General features: G+C 35.2%; 2 protein-coding genes across 2 annotated transcripts; one reads left to right on the top strand and one right to left on the bottom strand.

The window, feature by feature from the left end:
- Nucleotides 1-855: 855 nt before the first annotated feature.
- Nucleotides 856-3176, bottom strand: LOC131061056 (adenine nucleotide transporter BT1, chloroplastic/mitochondrial). Its single transcript, XM_057994557.2, has 3 exons — nucleotides 3044-3176; nucleotides 2564-2950; nucleotides 856-1588 (listed from the first exon to the last, which is right to left on the bottom strand). The coding sequence occupies exons 1-3, from the start codon at nucleotides 3152-3154 to the stop codon at nucleotides 1082-1084; spliced, it is 1005 nt and encodes a 334-aa protein (XP_057850540.2). The 5' UTR covers nucleotides 3155-3176; the 3' UTR covers nucleotides 856-1081.
- A 5504-nt stretch (nucleotides 3177-8680) lies between these two features.
- Nucleotides 8681-11943, top strand: LOC131061004 (heterogeneous nuclear ribonucleoprotein 1). Its single transcript, XM_057994505.2, has 6 exons — nucleotides 8681-8875; nucleotides 9003-9046; nucleotides 9130-9293; nucleotides 10775-10877; nucleotides 11006-11175; nucleotides 11264-11943. The coding sequence occupies exons 1-6, from the start codon at nucleotides 8757-8759 to the stop codon at nucleotides 11645-11647; spliced, it is 984 nt and encodes a 327-aa protein (XP_057850488.1). The 5' UTR covers nucleotides 8681-8756; the 3' UTR covers nucleotides 11648-11943.
- The last annotated feature ends 217 nt before the right edge of the window (nucleotides 11944-12160 follow it).

Here is a 12160-nt window from a genome sequence, read left to right as displayed (position 1 = left end):
ATGACTACAATTGCTTTCAATTCTAAGAGATTTCCACAATTTATCATATAATCAAGAGAGCATTTCCACAAAAAATCTTTCACACAATCGAATCCAGAAATACTCTCTTGATTACAATTCCTTTGTTATAAGTTTGCTTTGGGCTCTTACAATATTTCTTGTAAAAGAAAGAATCTCAAGCCCATGAATTAATGAATATGATGTGTAATTAATGAATATGATGTGTAATCTATGACATTTAGCTCTTTCACTTATCCAATGTTTTGACCTCTTAACAATTCTCTTCGTTTATCCAATGTTTTGAGCTCTTTTGACCTTTCTTCTCTATAGATAGCATCATTAAGAATACTAAAGTTAAGGAGACTCTCGAATATATGATCTGAAGCTCAAGAGGCATAATGGTTTCGATCCCATGAATTAATGAATATGGCATGCAATCTAATTGTATGTGAAGCTTACAATATTTAGTCAATAGTTTTATTTATAGCATTTTCATAGCTATTCCCTTATAGATAATATGGGTAGAAAACAATTGAATATAGATTTTATCTAGCAAGTTATCACATTTTATTAATAATAACAATATTTGGCAATCCAAAGCAAAAGATAAGATTGTCAATGTTGAAAACATATAAGATTGTCAATGTTGAAAACATAAATTTTGGATACCATTATAGATTTGAGTAGAATAGCTACAACCCATTTGATAAAAATAATTTGTAAGAGTGACATTGAAGTAGAGAATGGTTAAGGGGAGGTTTCAATCTAGACCCACATTTAAAATAGATTCATCTTTGAATTACAAAATGCACTTTAGTGAATGAATATACTAAAATCAACTCCGAATTCTGCAAATATGTGAAAGTAGGTTCTTGATATTTTAGCAATTTACAAGAAACATCGTTTTTTACATTGATTCTTACAATAGGAACATTTCAATTAAAGTAAACCCAAAACTACTAAGAAGAGTGACCACTTGGGTTGTAATTACAGTTCAAGCACTAACAAAACTGAAAACAGCAAATCTCTTATGAACTTCAAGTAAACTTACAGCACAAGATTACATGAAATACACATTCATTCATCCTTTATATTCATGTGGCTCTTCCTTGTGACGTGCAATGAGAATCCTCTTAGCAATCTCATAAGTCATGAAAGAGAGAGCAGTGACAGGAATTATTTCAGCATAGCGAAGGCCAACTCCTCTGTACAAACCTCTCAATCCCACACCCTCCTTCCGAACAATTTCTTTCAAAGTTTTCAACATACTTCCATGCTGTGCCAAAGCCTTGCCTCCTGTGGGCAACTCCCTCATACTCATCATGGTCCTAATGTTGTCCAGAGGGTAAGTGAGAGTGGTAGAGACGGCCCCTGCTGCTGCTCCAAACAACAAGGAAGGAAGCACCCCAATTTCTTCACCCCAGTTTTCAGTGTACCATTTGCGGAGAGTTTCGTAGGTATAGAATCCTGCTGCTCCTTCGGGTACCATGCTTACCAGCTTTGGAACAAGCCCTCTATATAGTTCTGTCACTCCTTCCTTCCTTATAATCTTGACCACTGCAGAACTCATTGATTTGTACTCCTCTCCCTGGTCATTCAATATAAAATAAAGTAATCAATACCACAGTCCACTCTTGCTAAGTTCAAGATGTTGGAAATAAGCTATACATTTGTATCTATGATGGGTTGGTCAAAGAGAAATCAACTGAACGATCATTCCAACAACAAAAAGACAGTCCTAGGTTCTAATAGTTCAACATGTAGTATGAGAGTCAAACTAGGAACCCCAAACACCTATAATGTGATTCAAGGGGATGTTGAAAATAAACAACCAATAGCTCTATTGGTAGAGTTCCAAAATCAAACTAGGAGTCCCAAACACCCAGTAAATAGAAAGTCCTAGGTTCTAGTCCTAGCTGGATGTAGCCACTAGGATAAACTAAGAACCTCAAACGCTTGTAGTGTGGTTTATCCACACTCGGATCAATGATGGGCTGACCAAAAAGGGTCAATAGCTCAGTAGAGCACTCCAGCAACAAATAGAAAGTGTCCTGCGTTCTAATCCTAGCTACTCATCTCAAACTAGGAACCCCAAACACATGAAGTGTTTAAAAGGATGTTGGAAATAAGTGAAAGGGATGGTAGAAATAAGCGACACATGGATCAATGATAGGCTGACCTTAGCTGGTCCATTTAAGGAGCAACTCATTTAAAGAGTAGCTCAATTGGTAGAACACACTGAGCAGACACAATGAACAGCTCAATTGGGAGAACACAATGAGCAGCTCAATTGGGAGTCCTAACCTTAGCTGGTCCATATAAGTGGTAGCTCACCATGTGAAGGTTTACAAGGATTTTGAAAATAAGTCAGACTTGGATCAATGATGGACTAACTAGAGGGGTCAATAGCTCGCTCAGTTGGTAGGGAGAACTGAGAAGGATAACTCAATTGATAGTGCTCGTCACCAACAAATAGAAAGTTCTAATTGTAGTTTCGAAGTTCACATGAACTTAGCTCAACACAAGATAGATAGATATACAAATCCCAAAAACAAAATATTACCTTGAGAAACATTCTATCTCCAACCGTGTTCAGCGGATATGTGAGCAGAGTGGAGGTAAAAGCGGCGGCAGCCCCTGCAACTGTGGCCACTGAAACGTCCCTTGGCAGGGCAGGCAACCATTTCATATCTTTTCCGACTTTTCTCTCCTCCCACCTTTTAACGGCTTCGTATGTTGCAAAAAGAATCCCTCTCTGCAAGGAAGTTCTCATGATCGAAGATATGAAGCTCCCCTTTTTGATAAAACCCAGTCCTTCCTTCCGAATGGTGTCTGATAAAACCTCCTTCACCGAACTTCCTCCTTTTCCTGCAACAGCTTTTGAACGGAGGAATTCGAAGGGTGCGGCAGCTACGCCTGACACCCCACCAGCTATGGACCCACATATCAGCTGAACATACAATTTAATTCATTCAGTTTTCTGAGTAATCAGAGTAAAATGGTCAGAGGGTCGATAAAACAGGGGACGGAGAAATGAACAGACCTGTTTGAGAGCAAGGCTGTCGACATGACCCACAAAAGGAATTCTGGTGTTGGGCACAGGAACTCTCACCGATTCGCCTATTTCCTTGGCCTGCGATTTTACGTCCCCCATTGCAAACCATTGTGAATCAATCTTTGTGGCGCTCTGTGTAGAAGTATTTGTGAATTTACTTTAACTAGGCCAAGTGTGACGTTACGTGTTGAGCTGCATGAGCTAGCGTGGTCTAACGTTGGATAGAGGCGTGGCTGCTTTTAGTTAGAAGTAATGTGGCTTCCTCATTAATGTTAACATAGTCGAGGGGAAGACCTTAAACCACCTACGAGGTCCTAGGTGTCATGAATCAGCCCCAAATTGTAACTAGACACCCCAATACCAATCAAATCCACTCAAAATCAATACAAGACACTTTTGAGGGTTCCTAGACGTCACTACCTTCGCAATGCATCCAAAACTGGGTCAAATAGACACCCTTAGCTTCCAGAATCACCTTGAATGGCGAGAGCTCTCGACTGGAATTTAAGTGCTCAAGTTTGGAGGTTTAAAGTTGAGGTTAATATTCAGATTTTGACTTAGAAACTCTTGCACGTCAAATTGTCACTCATGAATGTTTAACCATCCTTTTTGTCAACACATTGAAAATTTCAAACATCTCCTTGCTATTGTTTATCATGTGTCAAGTTGGAAGGAAGCCGTTTTGGGACTTGGCTTCCATAATAATGTTGTGACAAACTATGTGAGACAAACTTTTTTACTTAATATATGAAAAATAGATGTTTGGTAATTTTTTCAATGCAAATTATTCATTAGGAATCTCACATAATTAAATTTTTACTCAAATGTCATTTTTCAAATTGTTTATGAAGAAGTTGAGAAAATACAACTTCAGAGATCCCAAGAACACCTGCAAGCAAAATACCCGTCACAAGAGAATAATGGAGGCAAAAAAACAATAATGGCTCTGAGGAAAAAAACTATCATTCAGAGAGGGAATCAATTAAATGAAAAAGTACAATACAATCCTTATAAAAGGATATTAGCAACTCTAAAGGTACCCTAAATATGTGCAACCCTAAAGAAACCCTAAAGGGATAAAGTGTATTTAATAATTAAATACCTACAGTATTATTAAATGCCTAAGTTTAGTTTAAGCGTAGGGTATAATAGATTAATAATTAAATAAATAATTATTAGCTAATACAAGATAACTCTAACACCCCTCTTAAGATAAACTTAGGGAGTAGCTAAAAAACTAAATGGATGAAAGCAAAAAGCAACTACATGCTGAAGGCAAATTTGGGTCCCTGCAACAAGACCTGATGAAGTACCTAATCACAACCAAATCTCTATGAATCGAAGAAATAGAGAAAACCACGTGGGAAATAACTCTACTCCAAAAAGAGATGGAAAAAGCAAGAGAAGGACTGAAGAAGCCTCCAAAAAAGAATGTTCCAAAAGATAGGAACAAAAGAAGAGCAGAAGAATCACTGAAGCATGAAGAACCTACAAACACCGTCGAAGAATAATTGTCGATTTAAAGAACCTACACTAAAATAGAAGATGATCGGGTAGAGAAGATTGTAATCTGCATGAGTGCCCTCAAATAACACTACTCAAATCAGATGGCAAACAATGGCAAACAACCGAACTCGAAGATACAGATGGCATAAAACACCAAAGCCTGAAGAGTTGATCCAATGAACCAAGGAAGTATTTGAACAACATGAAAAACTCCCCATAATGCGGACACGGGTGAGGGATAGGTTCACTGAAAAGGACGACCAACAAGAACTGCATGACGAAGAACCAAGAACATCGAAGGTGCAAAGAAAGTACATAGTGTCATGGAAGGAACACTCACTTGACACACATCATGAGGCTAATGATGAGGAAGGAACACTCACGTGACAAAGGTAGATGGCAAACAAAAACAAACATCAACCCCCCCATGACACTTTATAATGTAGTGCATGTACAATAAGGCACAAGATGTGCAAGATCCCAAGTATACAATGCATAGTGACACTTTATCTCAGTGTATTTGTATAAAGAAAATGCTTACGAAAAAATGTCTACAATGATCAAAAGACATAAAGAACATCCAAATATGAGACATCCTACTCAAAGAAAGGGATCCCAGGACCTAGAACATCCAAGATATTCACCACAGTGCTGAAAAATTAAAAAACTGAATAAAATATACCTGGAGCAGAATCTGGAAAGAAAACTCATATGACTGGAAAGTGCACAGAACAAGCTTTTCAACGATATATAGTTTTCGAAAACAGAGTTCGGATGCTCAAGTTATGTCTCCCGGAGTGCAATAAGAAACTTCTAGCTTTGATAGCAAAAAAACACCATTAAAAAAAAGAAAAATCAGAAGATCAAACCTCCAAATCTGAAGAGTGCTCGAAAAGAGCTTTCCGACGATATAAAGTTTTTGAAAAAGCACCTCTGTATGACCAAGTTACAGCCAAAAGAAAAAAAAAACCCTCTTTTAGGGCATAAAGAAAGTAAAAAAAAAAAAATTATTATTTTTTTTACGCATTTGCAAGTATAGTCGTACAGATTTTTGTGCCTCATAAAGCGCGCCAATGAAAAAATTATGGCCCAGATGCCCTTGTCACCGAAATAGGTTGAATTATATATCAAAATGACTGGAAACACCCTTTGGAAGCCAACGATGAGGTCTTTTTTGGCCCTAACCTCCAAAAATATTCTGAAAAATTCAAGAACAAGTAATAGTAGATGTAGGCTCTGATACCATGAAGAAGTTGAGAAAATACAACTTCAGAGATCCCAAGAACACCTACAAGCAAAATACCTGTCACAAAAGAAGAATGGAGGCAAAAACACAATAATGGCTATGAAGAAGAAGATTATCATTCAGAGAGGGAATCAATTAAATGAAAAAGTACAATACAATCCTTATAAAAGGATATTAGCAACTCTGAAGGTGTGCAACCCAAAATATGTGCAACCCTAAAAAGATAAAGTGTATTATTAAATGCCTAAGTTTAGCTTAAGCATAGAGTATAATAGACTAATAATTAAATAAATAATTATTAGCTAATACAAGATAACTCTAATAGTTTATTTAAGCTCTCAACTGCAGGAGTATGCAGGCACCAAAAGGGCCTTGACAAGACTGTTTTATTGACATTTAATAATTAAATTAAAAATGAAAGTATACATTTAATTTTATTTATTTTTAATCGGTAAATAGCTGGATATGCCAACACCTATATTGGTAATAAAGTTGGTACATTGGAGGAGGTGCCCGTGTGTCGTTACCCTCCTGATCAAAATGCAGACATAGAGCCAAAGGAAAGAAAAGGGCAAACTATGTCCACTCGACATCCTCTGCCCCAAGAACAACAAAATATGGGAACAGAGGAGAAGAACGATCTACATATAGCTAAAAGATATCAACCATATACCTCATCAGTCTGTAAAGTATTGTATGCAATCCTTAGAGGATGTAGACAAAAAAAGGAAACCATATACCAGAAAGGAGAGCGAGGTCACTTACTCTCCAAAGAGCTCAGAAGAGTCTCATACAAACTCTGAGCAGCTGCTGCCTGGGTAATGACCGAGTAGTCCTGACCACATCCCACATGTGCTTCCCCTGCAACAATCTCTTCAATAAGTCTCATGTTGTTTGGAATCCACAACTCCCCATTGCCAAAGTATAAATTTAATTATTAAATGTCAATAAATTTGTCTTGTCAAGGTCCTTTTGCTGCTTGCATAACCAATTCCCTCAACTATAAGGGGTACCCAAAGAGCAGGTGAAGATTAGTAAATTATTGGATGTCATTAAATATCAAGTTTTCCAACTTCATGAGAAAGACACCACGTGTTCCAAATATATGCAAAGTTTTTTGAAGTTCAAAGTTTAAATTTGTTGTAGAGTTTCATTGATAATCAAGTTCAATTTATTATACTATTCTAATATTTTCTTATTTCTGGAGCCTATTTGTTGCTCTTTTTTATGTATCCATTTTGCTTTGTTTGAATGAAAAAGAGAGGAGCACACATCTTAATTTGAGTGAGGTGTATATAATTTGTAAGTGACTTAATTTATATGAATTATTTTGGTATTCTTATATAGTGAGAGACATCTAGTCGTTCTTCAATACGAAGTGTACATATTCTACATTTCTAATCACACTTCAAGATGAAGTGTACATATTCTTTTAAGAAAATAAAAAGTGAGAGGGGTTTCTATGATAATAGACTTGCTCAATATTAGTGTAGAGAAGTATTTTTTACTCAAGATTTATCTAATAAATATGAGAAAAAATTTATAATTTTTTTAAAAAAATTTAATAAAAAAATGTAAACATAGAATATATATATAAAATAATGAGTATGATGGTATTGCTTCCCTTAATATCTAATTAATTTAAAACCTTATTAAAGATATTAATTTTATCAAGATTAAAAGTTTATCATACATTTTTCTTTTTTAATAACTATTTTTTGAAGTTATTGTAAGGTTAGAATGTTTAAAGGAAGAGTGAGAAGTCTTTATGTGTTATAAAATGTATGGACTAACATGACTTATCTAGTGACGACATAAATCTTTAATAAACATTAGGCATACAAGAAATCAAAGAATGGTGTCTAAAACAAACATTTTCAAATGTTGTAAAGGTTGAAGAATTGAATATAAATTGAGAGTAGAACGAAATATGTAAGAGATTAATCCAAAATTTTAATTGTGTATTTATATGAATTAAAATTTGACAAAATCCAATAAATTGTAAAATGATGGAGTAAAAATGTGGCAAATCTCATGTGATTTAAAAATGATTAATATAAATATTGGTTGATTCATACCATGATTTAAAACATATTTTGTGATTTTTAAAGAGATTGTGATCTTATTAGTTAGTGTGGTACTATGATGGTATTGACAAAATTAGTTGTCATCCATAGATTAATTTTAATGGTCTTCATGAATATGTGGATTAATCATAACATGCCTCTAAAATTCTAGAGAGTTGTCCTTTACAAATACATAATTTACTATGGCAAAATATTTCTTATAAATGTCTCATAAATAAATTGATAATGATTCAACATGCATTTAACAATTATTTATAAAGTTTAGACAATTTGAACCCATAGAAACATAGAGATTTGCCATTTATAATTACTCTAATATATTACAATAGTAACATGGAAGATTAAAAATCTTCGTACATAAAAAAACCACCTTTTTTTCAAGATTAAGAATAAGAATGAATATAAAATAAACATATAATAATATGATAATATAATAATAATAATTTAATCATAATGATTTTTTATCTCTAAAAAATATAATATGAATTTACTATTAAAACATTTAAAAAATAAAATAAAATTCAATAGAAATATTAAAATATATAATTATTATTATAATATTAATTACATATCATAATGTAATAGTTCTATGTGTGTGCGGCAAATTGCTATAAGGTAGCTCTTTTTTCATTGATCAACATAATAATAAATTAATATTAATTACATTATAATATAACTTTATTAAATAAAATAATAAACACATATAATATGTTTCCACATTTTACATATTTTTTTCTCATTTGCTAGTTTTATATATACGCGATTACAAACCCTAAAAATTAAAGAGGCGCGATTCGTACCTGAATAAATAGTTTGGAAACGTTATAAGATTGAACTGGCTGCTTTCTGATTTTAACAGAGTATGAGGAATGAGGAGAAAGGCAAGGGAAGAGGAGGGTATAACAGTAGCAATAAAAACAAATTGAAGACAGGGAGTGGGAGTGATAAGGACTCCAACATCACCACCATGAAAGCTTCAGGGTTAGTTGCCTCAGAATGCCTTAGCTCTGGATTTTTTAGGAAAGCTCATAGCATAGCTTAGATCGGAATAGAGTAGCTTCTGGAGTTGGTCATTTAGCTAACATAAACATCCTTCTTGTAAATATAGAGCAAAACTCTTCATCGGCGGGCTCTCATGGGAAACCACTACAGGTATTTGTGATTATAAAGAAAAGTTTCTTGGATTGTAATGAGGTTTTGTTTTTAGGGTTTTCACATTGTAAATGGTGCCGCAGAGAAAATGGTGGAGCATTTCAAAAAGTATGGAGAAATAATAGACTCGGTGATAATGAAAGATCGAGGCACTGGTCATCCTCGGGGATTTGGTTTTGTGACATATTCCGACCCTTCCGTTGTCGACTCTGTTATGCGCCACACTCATACCTTGGATGGGAGAACTGTGAGTTGTTCTGAATTCCCTTTTCATCCTGATAGACATTGCATCCTTGTTTCAAATATTTTACATCTTTAGTCGGCCTGTGGTGAGTCGTGTTTGTCTGATAAAGGAGGCACATGTTCAAATCTAGTGCTGCTCAGGACATATGGACAATATTGTTGGATAGTGAAGTCCAACGGACAGCTATTGAACTTCTTATTAACTTTCCCTCCATTGGCAGCCTCTTGGTATTCCGTGTAATGACTTTAAAATACATAAAAAAACATTGTGGATAAAATAATGATAAAAGTATTTCCTGAAGTATGAGCTACCGTATGTAAAATCCAGAACAGAAATGATATAAAGAGATTTTCCCTGCTTCCTGTGGATGTAGCCAAATTGGTGATCCACGTAAAATCCAATGTTTTGTGTTTGTTGTTTGTTTTAATCTTGTGTATTTTTAATTCCGAGTTAATTTATCTGCAAATTGAATTCAACAATATATGAAATAGATGGCGAAAATATCCCCTTTTCGGCTACGGGTCTCCTTCACCAAATTGGTGGTTCCACTCCCCATGACATTTTTCTTGAACGATTTTGCTGCTACCTCCATAAAATAGGAGTTGCTAATTGTGGTTACTATTCTAATCAGATCTCTGTAGCTAATAACTGCGCTATTGGGTACAGTTTTCAGTTGTGGGAAGATATCATTATTCTTCCATGCTTTTCAATTTGTGCTGTCCATTGATCACTAATTTTCTCTTCTTTTCCCTATTAAATCTAATCCACAAACTATCCGGCTCTTTATGTGTTAAGTTCATTTTGATTCTTCATAAAGTGCTAAATGATTGAGTTGCAGAATTTCACTCGTGTATGGTTCCCAACAAGCTACGCCCACATTCTTCTTGAATCACTATTTTTGCCTGTCTACACTTTTACTTATCGTTCTCTTGTATAAACTGGCTTAAATGCTGTTAAAAATAAATGTAACACAAATTGATCATCTTTACTCTAAATGTTATTGTTTATTCAGTCCTCTATGCTGGATATTGCCACTGCTGTTAGATAAAGCTAAATTCTTGCAAAAATCGAGTTTTTCACTTCAAGAGGGCAAAATTTAATAGAGTTACCTTAATGACAAATGATTAAGCCCTTTACATGTTTTCTCTAGCAGTGTGGGATTTATCTTTTTAAACCTGATTCACCCAACTGTAAATTACCCCTACCATTGTACCTTAAGCAATTTGTTATTCTGTACTGAACCTCAGTTTTTCATAAATAAGTCTCAAACATCTTCCTTCCCCCCCCCTATGCATGTTTACATGTCTGGTAATTGGCATTGTATTTTTAGATCTTTAATATATTGGGATGCCTTATATTTTAGCTATTTTCTGAAATTGAACATCAGTAATATTCTTATAAATAATGGTGTGTTCTTAGCAAGATTCGTATGCTACAGTTTGGCCATTTATGTTTTGTTTGCTTTGCTTTTCACCAACATCCAGGTTGAGGTGAAGCGATCAATTCCAAGAGAAAGCATGGACTTGCTGAAGGGGCCAAAGACAAAGAAACTCTTTGTTGGTGGCTTGCCTACTTCGGTTTCTGAAGGTAAACATTACATATAAAAACCTCACTACGTAGAGAACGGCTTCTTTATAGTAAAAGTGTTCAATTGGGAAAAAAACAGATTCTTAAGAATGTTAGGTATTTCTAATTGACTCCTTGTAATTTAACAGAGGAATTCAAGAATTATTTCAAAAGCTATGGCAGTGTTGTTGAGGCACAAATTATGCAAGACCATAGCACTGGCCGTTCACGAGGATTTGGATTTGTGACTTTTGATAGCGAGCAAACAGTTGAAGACATCCTTACCCAAGGAAAGACTCATGAATTTGATGGAAAGCAGGTAGGTTTATGTAGTATTTTTGCTCTGGATATTGTTTTTTCTCAATCTGTTAGATGTTCAAGAATCTATTCCCAACTTTGTATTTCAGGTTGAGATCAAGAAAGCGGAACCGAAAAATGCAATGCAAGATTCCCGTTCTCGTTCTGGTTCCGGAAGGGGTGGTTATGGAGTTGACCAAGAGGATTATGGGTATGGTGATGGTTATGGAGGATACATAGGTGGTCACAGATCAGCCGGTGGTTATGGTGGTGGTTATGGAGGTGCTTATGTTGGTGGGTATGGTGGAGGTTACGCTAGTGGTGGTTTTGGAGCTGATTATGTTGGTGGATATGGAAGTGGATATGGTGTTGGAGGTGGTTATGACCCTGATGGTTATGGTGGTATGGGTTATGGAGGATACTCTGGTGGAGGCTATGGTGGAGGTTATGGTGGTAGCCGAAGTGGTGGTAGGTATCACCCGTATAACAGGTAGAAGATGCCAATAAGCTGATGGCCCGACACTGTATGATGACCTGTTTTTGCACTCAACTTTTGTTTAAAACACTCGAAGCTGTATAAAACACTCAAGGCTGAATGCAATGTGAATCTGGGGGTTTTGTTATTTACATTAATTTCACTGTTTGAAGGGCAGACATTCTTAAATGATATTCACAACAAATTTGGCAGCTGTCAGTGGAGGACATTAATTTTTTTCGAGACTGCTCTGTTTTCTGGTATTACTTCATTCTTGCTCCTCCATTAATTAAATTGCAATATCCTTTTCATGCATTCGGTTATGCTGTTACATCGGTCATTCTGTCTTGCTCCTCGATTAATTAAATTGCAATATCCTTTTCATTCATATTGTTATGCTGTTACATTGGTCAAAAAATTATGAGATGATAAAATTTCAAGGGTATCTTGTCCTAAGATTATTATGTGATTTGGAAGGTTGACTTTTTAGCCTTACGTAAGTTTGCCACACTCTTTTATAGATGATTAAAAG

Source organism: Cryptomeria japonica, chromosome 9 (genome assembly GCF_030272615.1).
Source record: "Cryptomeria japonica chromosome 9, Sugi_1.0, whole genome shotgun sequence".
Lineage (NCBI taxonomy): Eukaryota > Viridiplantae > Streptophyta > Pinopsida > Cupressales > Cupressaceae > Cryptomeria > Cryptomeria japonica.
Note: the sequence above shows the minus strand (reverse complement) of the source record. Positions and strands in the feature narration are given on the sequence as shown.